General features: G+C 33.9%; 1 protein-coding gene across 1 annotated transcript in view; it reads right to left on the bottom strand.

Moving 5' to 3' along the window:
* Window positions 1–1,953: 1,953 nt before the first annotated feature.
* The window catches only part of LOC127850954 (calcipressin-2-like), a 76,688-nt gene continuing 65,603 nt past the window's right edge, over window positions 1,954–13,038 (bottom strand). Inside the window, exon 4 of the mRNA XM_052384361.1 lies at window positions 1,954–2,545. Within this exon, the coding sequence (XP_052240321.1) occupies window positions 2,409–2,545 (137 nt within the window). The 3' untranslated portion in view covers window positions 1,954–2,408. The remainder of the gene's footprint in view (window positions 2,546–13,038) is intronic.

The raw sequence follows: 13,038 nt of genomic DNA, 5'->3' as shown, positions 1-13,038 counted from the left end.
CCGTATTGTGTGCATACATGTAATCCCCGAACTCATTATACGTCAATACCAGGGTTGGCGGCGTCAAATTGTCCCCATTATTTTGTATTTCATGCTTATATGCTCATATGAATGCAGTCAATCTTCATGGATAGTAAACTATAAGTGAGTCATTCTGGCTAATATTATTAAAATATGTGTTTTCACAAAAATTTCATATTTATTCCACATGAAAGGTTTACGTTTGTTATTATGGCTAAAATTATTCAAGAAATCATTTAAGACCCAAGTAAGATATTTTGTATTTATAAAGCAATTGTGAAGCCATGCTTCAAAAAAATCCAAATTTCATTCTTTACTGATTATGTTGCAACGTTGTGACACTTCTGTAATGCATGTATACACAGAACGAATTGTGTTGTGGATTTGTTACCAATTTAAACGTTTTCTGACAAATGTGTAAGATTAGAATATTATTAATTGTTTTATTGGGTCAAAACAATACAAATAGATAAAGTATATGTGATACGTGTAAGTATATATCTACTTATGATCTGTATCATTTAATAAATGATTATGGATATGCAAACATGTGTATGTTACCGATGCTGAGGCATGTTAATCAATAAATAAAGCACACTGACTTAACCATTTGTACTAGTTTATTATACATGTACTCATTCAATGATTACATAACAAATATGAATCGGATGATAAAATGTTATCGAGTCAATTAATTAATATAATGAGTGTTTACATACATGCAATGTCTACAAACCATGGATAATGAGGCAATACATGTACAGTGTAATATTAGGCCTTTGCACCAACATTGAAAACAGAAGATCATGTCCACAGCCATTTATTTAAATAACATTAGGACATTTTTATAATGTAAAATAGTGTCACCAGTCCCTTATGAACAAATAAACAATGTGTGTAACTGAAGCTCATACAAATTCTTGAACAATGGCAAAAATGCACCATAGTTAAAATGCGGCAAGACATTCCAAAACAAATGTCATGAATACCAACAAATATTAAAAACCAAATCAACCATAACGAATAATTCAACACTCGTACCTAGATAAATACAGTTTAGATCACCATTATTCAATATTTGTTTTAAATGTTGTGTAAATAATGAAACACATGCTGCTGAACGCATGGCTCAGACTGACACTGAAAGGAGAACAGCAAGGAAGAACGCTAAACTGCAGTCACAAAGTGATGTGGAACTTCAAAACGCTTAGCGTTGTACATGAGTGTGATACACTGTCCTTTTTGCATGAATGGTTCATTTGTTTTATGTACAAATAAAAGAGTTGCTTGAATAAACATATCTTGCAGTAAACGCTGTAATTCACATAGTTACATGAAACGATGTAGAATATGGTACCAAACCATGCACACGTGCTTGGGAACAATAAGTGCAGTTTGCACAATGCATGCATTCAAAGGAATCAAACAAAAACAATTAAAATAATGAAGCAGAGCTTCAGTTATCATCTTTATATTTGAAAAACGGGTCACGAAAGGTGACACTAATAACCATGCATAAATCAAATATCCCATCTCTTCACAGTGTCGCAACCAATGTATAGTAAGACTAAAGTTTGGTTTCTAAGGGTTTTAAACGAGCGGTTAAAAGGTTGGATATCTTGAAAGTTGTCATTCTTTTACTGTGTATTTCAGAATAAGCTCACAATATTATCAATTAGTTGCATAAGAAATCTCAAATCTTTGTATTTTACCTTAACTTGGCATGCTGACTTTGTATTATGTATTTGCTAAAAAGAAACAACCTGCATACAGATTATTTTCCAGATACTCTAGAATATGACAGAAATCGGTTGATGCCATATAAACACTTTGCAAATGATAAAGAATTAACAACAATTAATTACAGGTAAACTGAACTTTATGTATGATACAATAACCTTAAAAATGGACGTAATTGTACAGTTTTGCTATCTTGAATAAAACTAATTAAGTATAAATGCAACACAAAACACATCAAAATGACGAAGAAGATATGAGACTGAATAGCTCCTCAAGTTTAAACTGCCTATAAACTAAACAAACATAATGATACTATACAACAAGGGTGTATGCTATATTACAGGAACACAACAAATTGCAAGCATGTATTCAAATCCCCAATCTTGTTTGTGAAACACTTTTCTCTCTACACTACATATTGTAACAGATAAAGGAATGCAAAATGAAAAACCTATAAAAACATATGAAAAAGCAGACATGTGATTTGTTTTGTATTGTATCCCATGGTATATTTAAAAATTGTCAGCTTTCCTTAAAACCTAAGGTTTACGAAATCTACATTAAAGTAGTTTGTCTAGGTATTCTTATTTCTACAGTAACTACACATTAAAAGGTTTCTCTTGGTAGGTGGGGCCAGTATTGCGCAATCACGTATTCCTCTCTGGACATTTTGTCTGCTGTATGCACGGTTTCCCGGGTGACCGGTATTCCTCCGGGTCCTCACAAATGTGGACTACGATCCCGGGCTGGTCCTTGGACTGTGGGTGTATCTCGTGGGCCTCCCCTGAAGTGAAAATAGCGCAGTATGAAATACAAACACTTAATGTGTGCCCACTATATTTTTGTTTGCTCTTGGAATAAGCACATTACTGGTAAGAATACTTGTATATCATACCTTTGTGCATAAAGGTAGTGGAAAATATAAAAGAATAGTTTGCTGAATTAAACCTTGTCCCACTTAGAAACAAAGTGAAAATGGCTATATGCATCCAGAATTAAACCAGAACAGCCTGCGAGTAATTTGCAGTTTGTTCTGGTTTATGCTGTTTGCTGATGGAAAGCGAAATTATGCCATTTTAACTTCAGTCTAGTATGAAAAGGCCTTAAATTTAATTTGATTTGCTAATGGACTACACATGTGCATGTATCTGAGTGGTTAAGGTTTAAATTTACATAATGTGTGACTGAATTGGCTTACGCTTCCTTATGGAAAAAAGCAAGTTCAAGGCATCCAAACCCAATTTGGCAAATTGTTCTTTTGATATGAACATGATTATGCTAAGGGTTTGACTTTTAATTGAGTACATAAAACAGATTTAACTTGTCCATTGTAAATATAGTCACCGGTCTACATCTGCAATCTCAATATTTACGTCATCATAGATTTTTCAGCAATTCTTAACATATGTGTAAAAACATATTTTGTATGAAGCAGGAAGAAAACTCCCACACTAACACAAACACAACTATTACAAACATTTTAAACATATTTTCCATGGACACATTAATCAACTTATATTTCAATTATAAATAAGACTTACAGCAATTGTCCGCTGCCTGAATGAGCAAACAAGAATCAGCCCTTTATGCATAAATTAGAAACTTTCCAGAAAACGTCAGAAAACCTGCGATATTTTTCTCCTTAAGACGAAAACCCTAGAACTTTAATTAGTTATTATTACAATGTCTGCATCTTAAGTTGTCATTTCATGCCTAAGGTGTTAGACTAATTATACGGTTCACAAGAATATAATTGCTGACACCATTTTTCCGTTTGATTTAATCATCATAAAAGTTTGCAGGATAATAGAAGATGGTGAACTAGAAATAATTTGGTGTATAATAAGGTGTCATATTTTTATTTTTAGCAGTCAAGGTCAAAAGTTTGAAAAACTTCTGGATCTTGTACAATTTTTCCAATCTTGTAAACTCTCTGCTATCCATAAGTACTTTGCTTTGCATGCCTGAAGAGATTATAAAATTGCGGCACATTGTGTGTGACTTTTAAACATAATTGATAATTTCTCAGAAGTTACACTGAATATCTCAGTATGACCTGACGAAACGACCGAAATTACACAACGTAGTGGCTAGATTGATGTATTATCTATAATAAGACAAACATCACCCTATTGCTAACTAAATATATCCCTTACGATTGGCCATACTACCATGAAACCAGTTATTAATAACATTTCTAGATATATTTCCATATAAACTTACATTCTGACGCCATATACAATACCAAAATATATATTGCAAATACTTAAAAAAACTGACACGTGGCAAAACAGCATAACCACCAGCGAAAGTTGTAATAGTTTGTCAACTGCAGGCAACCAAAGTTTGTGGACTTACAGGTCAAATATCTGAACACTTGAGTATTAACTATTTAACATGGAATTATGCTGGCAACAAAAAAACCTAGGGTCATATGCACAACCCCCTCAGCTACAAGCCTTGCTAGTGTGAAGTTTCAAAGTTTGCATATGAACTTTTCCTTCAATGACATCTTCGAATATAAAACATAAAAAGAAAAAAGAAAACTATACATTTTAACAACACATCACATCTGTTAAAGGGGCCTATTCACGTTTTGGTAACTTGACAAAATTTAAAAAAGTTGTTTCATATTCGCAAATTTTCGTTTTAGTTATGATATTTGTGAGGAAACAGTAATACTGAACATTTACCATGCTCTAAAATAGCCAATATATGCATCTTTTGACGATTTAAAACCCTGAAAGTTATAAAGCGTTGCAACGCGAAACGATTGAATAATTTGGAGAGTTCTGTTGTTGTCGATTTTTTTTTTGCGAGGATTGCTTATTGAAAGTATAAAATACTTTCAACATTGCGTGAGCGCGGATGGCCGAGTGGTCTAAATGGTTTGTACTTTTACTCCAAGACTCCAGGGGTCAGTGGTTCGAACCCAGTTGAAGGTTACTTTTTTTTTTAATTTTATTCTCGAATTTTCACTGGAGCTTTTTATTTAAAACGTTTACGATTATCAATATAAAGCATTTAATGACAAACTTCAAAACATGCAAACATCTGTGAAAAGGCCACTTTAATGTTTACACACTAATTTTTTCTACAATAACTATTGCAAATGCCATTGTAGATTCAGATATAACTCAAAAGAAAAGACAGATATGATTTATAAATTCCAAGAAGAAATCTGGGTTTTTATTGCAATTTCTGAAACAGTCATCATAAGTACTTATAACCCTTGAGAAAACATGAATGTTACAAGTTAATGAAATTGTAAGCCAAGCTTTGCATGTTGTGTATTCATTTGCAAACCAGAGTGGGAATATATCCAAGATGTACAACTACCAGAATACCGGTACGCAATGTGTAATTTGGGAGCCTACTTAATTTTACTTAAGGTTATTTATTTCCGATTCTGCTCCCTAAGATGTCTTGCACCATGTTATCAGAATATGCAATCCCTTTAACTAGCGATAAAACTGGCATTGAAATGGATAAGTGAAAGCTAATAGGCATTGTTATAAAATTGTTAAACTAAAAGATAAGATTTCTGGAAGCTTTATGGCCTTCAATAATCTGTCAATAAATATCAGATTATATTACAATAGACATTATGGAATAAATTGTTATATGAGCTTTCCGTGCACTTTGTCCAATATCATTATTCAAAATAAGCAAGTTAAAATTTCTAGGCTTACGTGATCGAATTGGCAAGGCATTCTTAATACACTTTTGTGTAGACACTTGGTTAATGTTTGCAACCATTTGACTTTTAATATATTTAGTAGAAATGTGAAATTTCTCAACATACCCATGCAAAATGTCGACCCTGGTCTACAATGGTGTACCATATTTATATGAATATGAACTATCATGGTAGTTCATGGCATATCATGGTAGAATACCCATTGTTTTTGCCCCAGTAATTTGCCAAACAAAAATGCAAACAATTAATCTAACTCAAAGTATACAAATTATGTTGATCAGTTAATAAAATTGCCATATATAAATGTATATACATGAACAGAATTGATCTTAAAATATTTCTTCAAGTTCCTATATGTTGCATTGCACTGGGTATTGATATATTGACCCAGCGCATGAAGGCTGACAGAAAACAGCCTGGGGCGCAATAACACTTTAGAAACATAAAATATTTCCTTGAACTCCGCTATTATTATGGAAATTTCATTCATATTTCCATAAATCCAGTATGTGCTGGTATTACTTAATATCTTTTGAGTTTGGCTCCATTAAACATATCAGACCATTGAGATTAGGAATATTGCTTTGCAGCAATTATGTATATTGTCAGCAAAAAATCTCAAACCTAGTTTCATGCAAAGTTGTAATACAAATATTAAACATGACTTGAATAGTTCATAAATTAAGAAGAAGAAACTATAAGGCATTATGAAAGCTGTTGCAAGAAAGACCCTTCCTAACCACTGTGTGTTGCCAGCAACACCATTTCGTGAGGCTATCCACACAGAACAAGATCGCATGTTTTTGCAGATTATTTGTGCGTTGGTTGTATGTCGCTTAAAAAATATTGGCATTGTCATTTAGATAAATTACAGGTATTCTAACATGGATTTATAATAAATATAAATCAAAAGCTTACATGTAAAAATACTGATTTAAAAAAAACATCACCTACGTACCGTCCCATCTGCAGTATAATTGGTTTAGTTATTCCAAACAACTATGTTTTTTGGTCCCTGATTTCAAATCCAAGCTCAAATATGTACTAACGAAGACATATAACATATTTATAACCAACCAGTCCAGGGCACTTGCTATCTTCCACTGACATAAAGTAGAACAAAGTTTTTTCATTGGAAGATATGATCACATGACGTGAACTGCTTTTCAATCTTATAAAAATGTAAATCTATATGGGAGAACCAGTCCTTTACTTTGACTTTGTCAACATCTTGTTCTAAAATTTGATTTCTAGCCAATGCAAAATCTTCCGAGTTCATTGGCATATAGCAGAGACAACTGTAGTTCTTAGTGATTGTCTTGAAATATGATTTTCATACTTGTACTCGTCGTTAAATAAAGCTTTATTTACTTATGTTATAACCATAAAATTATGTTATTAAAGAAATAAAATTGTGTTACCTTTTAGACTGGTTTACCATTTGGACTAGTTAGCCTATTCGTCTGGTTTACCATTCGGACCGGTTTACCATTCGGACTGGTTTACCATTTGGACTGGTTTACCATTGGACTTGTTTACAATTCGGACTAATTTACCAGTCGGACTAGTTTACTATTTGGACTGGTTTACCATTTGGACTGGTTTAACTTTTGGACTGGTTTACCATTTTGACTGGTTTACCATTTGGACTGGTTTACCATTTTGCCTGGTTAACCATTTGGACTGGTTTACCATTTGCATTATGAAAATGAGACCAATGGACATTGAAAAGTATATTTCCTTCCAAGTGAATAACAAAACACATAAGGTTTGTCAAAATCTGGTGAGGTACTGTAAAATTCTATAGTTTAAAGTCCTCTTGTCCTGTGTTGTTGTTGTTTTTTGTCTTTCCCAAGGGTTGATTGAATACTCAAATTTAATTCTGGTTTCCATGAAATTAAAAAATGAAGAAACTAATGATGCTTGCAAACAACTGTACTTTGGAACACAGATATATTCTCGAAGTAACTTCCAAATCAAAGTCCATTCATCATAGAAATTTTCCAGGAAACAATATAACTTTCAGAACCCTAAGACAATCTTGTTCTAAACCAAATTAAACTGACAATTACTTGATATTAATATTCCTGGAAATAGTTCAAACAAATACATATATATTACACTCTTGTATAAACATGTGCGTTGAACGGATCTGGATATATACCATATTATACTGATATTATGGTTTCTTTTAACAGTGTTTCTCAACTCTGAGCAGATTTGTACAGATACAGGGGATTTTTTTTTAATTTGTGAGTCATCAAACCCAACAAATGTATTTGTCCCCTAATTAAAAAAATCCCCTTTAAAAACCATAGAAAATGACACAATAGAATTTTTAATTAATTACATGTTATCAAAACACATTTTCAAGAATTATATAAATTAAACAAAAACATAATATTCATTCTTTTGAGTACATTAAAAACATAAGTGAATCCCCAGACATTTTATGAAGCCTGAAAATTCTTTCCTAGAAGATCCCCGATCCCAACGCTGCAGGGTTGAGTATATGCCTGGACTTAATAGGATCAGTTTTTTTCTACTTTACAATACACCAACACTACTTTGAATTTGGAAGCCATTTAGAGATTAGTCTGACCTTTTGTACTTTTATCACCCACTCTGTCACCTGTTTCATTATTCAGTCCCAGACTGTCTTATGGTAATTAGCTTTGTTTAGATTTATCAGCACACTTTGAGTACACTGGCATTTTTTCGTTCCGTGACCGATTTTACCCACTAACACAAGGAACAGCAGTGGGATTTGTTTGCTTTGGCAAGCTGGCTTAACCTCCTTGCAGAGATATTAATATAACTCTTTACTCTCAACACATTAGTCTTTTACCCGTGGGTATCATAGATAAGTGAAGAAGACTTAAGAAATTTGTGGGAAGTTTGTTGCAAAATTGACAGGAAACATGAACTATCCGGAGATAATGGATTCATCCTCAGTGCATTTAACTTTTTGAGATATCATTGTCTATGTAGAAGTGTTTATCAGTCAATAAACACTGAATGGTAGTCCAGAGGAGCAGGTATTTAACCACAAGGGAGAGAACTTTTTAAATTCCCATTTATCAGACTGAAGAGTTGTTTAAAGTCAATTAATATTGCAGATTCATTTATGTCCGTTGATATGACATTTTGTAGATTTATACAAACAAGAATTTTTGTTTCATTTCTAATGTGTGGATTTGTTATGTAAGACTAAGACTTGAACCTTTATGCTGGACCTTTGATTTTGTGGTTACAACAAAATCGACAACAATTAGTACCCAAAAATAGAATTGTTTCACAGTAACAACAATTGCAAATTAGGTTTATTTGTTAGAAAAAGGTTAGGTAGCAGACTGTTGTATTGTTTATGAGTAGTTTTACAAAGGTAATACATGTAACACTCTGGTAAAACCTGGCTATGAGCATCAGGTATCAAGCTGTCAACACAGGCTAATTAGGTGGAACAAAACTTGCGGCATTTGTGGAATTTTTCGTATGAAGTAAGTCTCTTCTAAGCAAAAATTCAGAAAAATGTCATCAAGGATTAGCCTCTGTTTACGGCGCAGGCTTATTTTGGAAGGCACTTTATGCACGTGCATTAAGCCACATTCTCCCAAAGCGCAGCTAAAGTAATTCTTACATAATACATAACGTATTGGTCTATAAAAATCCATGGTCACTTTGCATGGCATATATTCCAACACATCAGAAATGTTTTTTGACTGGCTTATAAACAATATTACATATTGTTTCTACTTATTCCAATAGACTTTCCTATTTAAGAAGGTAAACCATTTAAATAAACTTCAACAAAACACAACCGATATACCAGTAGTCAATGCAATAGCTGTTTTGACAAGTATTTTATCCCAAAGTATTTTATAATGTTTTTACTTTAGAGCTGAAAATGCTATAACCCTTTCTACACAAAAATGAAGAAATTTGCTTTAAATCGGGACAAGAACTGGGCTTGTGTTAATTTTGGAGCACTGTAAAATTTCCTTAAAAAAAAGAAATGCGTTTCATTTTAGCACATACCTTTTGCCTGAGGCCAGGGCATTCTGGGTAATTCAGAGACCTCAAAGTCACCTTGACCCGGCATGACCCGCGTAGGGGTCAGCACCTTGGGCTTGTCTTTGAAGTGACAGCTTCCTACCGTAGTCATGATAACCTCAATATTCACCATTCAGATTCAATGCACAGTCAGAAGGGTCTCTAAAATCAGAAGTCACTAAATTCCGCAATCTGAATACTATTATCCAAATGTTTTACAGTATCAGAAATTCACCAATCAAAATCACTGTAAAGTTTTCAAGAACTAATGATTATTGTTAGAAATTTACTGATATGGCACAACTTAAGAGCATTTGCACATAAACACATTTTCACTTCATACGAATAATTTGAATGCCATTTTCTATTATTTATTTAATTGTCAAAATATGTGTTTCTTTCATTTTTTCTTCACTGAAAATCATTTGTTTGCAGCCAATAAATAGCAAACAATGTCAGATAACTGAATTTTTCTCAGCTTTCGAAAATAGCCCCGCTATTTTCAACGTCAATTAAGTAAAGATTCTCTGGATCTCTGATACCAAGTAATTGAAAAACATGCATCAGTCAGACTGAAAACAAAAATAACTCTTCCACCAAAATGCTATCTATTTCAGATCTGCTTGTAAATCTTTCCAGCCAAAAACCAAAAACCTACAAACACACAATTGCCTTCTCGTAACAATTATATGATAGTAAAGTCGGATTTCCTCACTTCATGGAAAATTCTTCCATAAAAACAGAAACAGCTCATAAAATTGTGATAAAACATCCAATCAGAATACAAAGCAATACTGCTTCTTGATAGTCACTCAGCGGAGTTCAAATATCCCAATATTTATTTCCCACAGATCATCGATAAGAATTCAATAACGGCACACAGAGATCGAACAGCTACAAAATACTCTTAGAATCCAAGTATTATCTGTTTCCACCTCCATTAGGGCATTATGGGATTGCTATTGGCTCATTGGTAAACGTGGTAAACGTGATAACCACTCAGTGATATAATACCATGAAACAATCTGCAACATTGAGGACCTATGAGTATCGTAATTGATGCTGGTCAACTTGCAAAAAAAAAAAAACTGATCAGCTTAATACTGCAAAAACATGTATATTTTCATGCATGAAATTTTGTGGTTTTCAAAAAATGACAATTTTGTGGACAATACTAGGATGTCTAATTTTGGGGGAAAAAAGAAACTTTGAAATTCGCGATTGCCTCATGTGTCTGAATGGGGATGAAAGGGCGAGTATTCTTGAATGTTCTGAGCTTTTATGGGTACATACATACAGCTAATCGTTCTTCTTGATTAAACCAAATTCAATGTCCAAATTATAAGTCTCAAGTTTGTCAATAAATTCGAATTCAATCAGCCTAACTCAGTGTAACAAACACAATAACTGTTACAATCGATATCAATTTGCGTGTTGTTTGTGGATTAATGCTCAAAACTAAACGTTTACAAAAAAAACGTTATCAAACCGAAAGTCGAAGTTTTGAATTTACGATTCGATCTATCTTACGAAGGTTCCGTAGAAAGTCGGTGTATTACGATTGGTTGATAAGACACGAGGTCTATCAATCTGAACGCATCGGACAGTGGGCTACACCACACCGTCTCTCTGATGTACGTAGGCGGCCGTCATATTGGATTTCAATCTGAACGCATCGGACAGTGGGCTACACCACAATCTGAACGCATCGGACAGTGGGCTACACCACACCGTCTGAACGCATCGGACAGTGGGCTACACCACACCGATCGCCGATATGGCCGATATGGCGGAATTGTCCGAGGAGTCCCGATTGGAGGTCTATCTCGCGGGGGGATTCCGAAGATAATCGATCGAGTTTTTTCGAATTCGGAATTTTTGGAATGTTCGGCTTTTTCCATTGCAAAAACACATTTTCATGAACCGTTGATGTGTTTGAAACTTTGGATTATTATCATTATTATGCAAGCACACCACATCACGCATATATATATATATATATATATTTGTATAATATGTTTGTGTTTATTTATGCCAGAAAATAGTTTGTGTTGCTAATATTACCGATTAAAGTACCGCCCAGATTTTGGGCGGGGGACTTGACATGGAAAACGCCGAAACCAGTTGCAACTCCCAGCGACCCAGAGGGTCAATAGCTGGGAGTTGGATTATTGCAACTAATCAAGTAAAGGACATGGACCGGGTTATTAACGGCCAATTAACTAGTCCATGGTTATGAAGTGATTGCAAACGTATAACTCGCTGTTCATGGTAACTGAAGGCTTTCTGGAGATCACAAGGACGATGCAATAATTGTCCCCTTAAAGCTGCGAGTTGAATTCTCATAAGTTAAATAAGCTACATTTATTGTATTCATTTCTCTTCTTAATTTCTTTTATGTACATGTATTGTTCATAGAGGTTATCAGATTTTGTTATTTCCAATGATCAACGGTCAAAATTCTATGTAAAAACTTTATCTCGAAACTTAAGCATTAATTAGTCATTTTTGTCTCTTTTAACGCCGATTGAATTTTGATTAAGCAGCAGATAATTATTCTTAAATGTGGCGCGTACAACTCGAATGCTTAAAGGACAATGGCACATTCAGTGTCAAGTATTTCATTTCTCGGCCTTCCCTCTGAACGCTAATCTATGAATCATATGGATAGTAATACACATTATAATTTCTTATTACTAGAAAAAGTGGGAGGTATAATTCACATATTCGAAGGTCAAACGACAATGGCTCCAGAATAAAGCTGGCGGATTTTTCTCTCCGCTCCAACATGTATTTGCTTTTTAAACAATTTGCATTTAATATCATGTGCATTACTGAACTGTCGTAATGTGCTTAATATGAAGTATTGTTCTAAAGTCTTTCAGATTATTTCAGCTTCTGTCATGTTACCAACATTTAAACTTATTTAGGTCATATTTCAAGTCGAAAACTATCACAGTTTCATTGAAATGGCGTTGCTTGATAAAATATGAGTGATGTAATGTTTCAAGTCGAGATCTGCTTTGGAGATGGATTTACGGGACACCAGCTAAATGAGGTAAGACTTAAAAGAAGCTAACTGACGTAACTCTTTAAGTAGACAAGCAGCATACATCATGACACTGAGATTCGGTCATTTTAATCCATCATACGGAGGTAATATCGTAAGTAGAAAAGACACACACACACTGTCAATGCGATTGGGTTACATGAAACCACATTACAGAGGTAATATTTCAAGTAAGAAAGAAACACACAATATCCATGATATTTGCTTATTTGAATAAAACTCACTGAGGTAATATTTCAAGTAGAAAAGCATCACAAGCTAGTTATGTCCTTGGGATCTGATTATTTAAATCCAGCTTACTGAGGTAATATTGTAAGTACAAAAGCCACAAGCACTCACCTTGAGGAGAGGTTATTTGGATCCAGCTTACTGAGGTATTATTGCAAGTAGAAAAGCCGCACACACTCACCTTGAGGAGAGGTTATTTGAAACCTGCTTACTGAGGTATTATTGT

The sequence above is a fragment of the Dreissena polymorpha genome, chromosome 11, assembly GCF_020536995.1.
Source record: "Dreissena polymorpha isolate Duluth1 chromosome 11, UMN_Dpol_1.0, whole genome shotgun sequence".
NCBI classification, from domain to species: domain Eukaryota; kingdom Metazoa; phylum Mollusca; class Bivalvia; order Myida; family Dreissenidae; genus Dreissena; species Dreissena polymorpha.
Note: the sequence above shows the minus strand (reverse complement) of the source record. Positions and strands in the feature narration are given on the sequence as shown.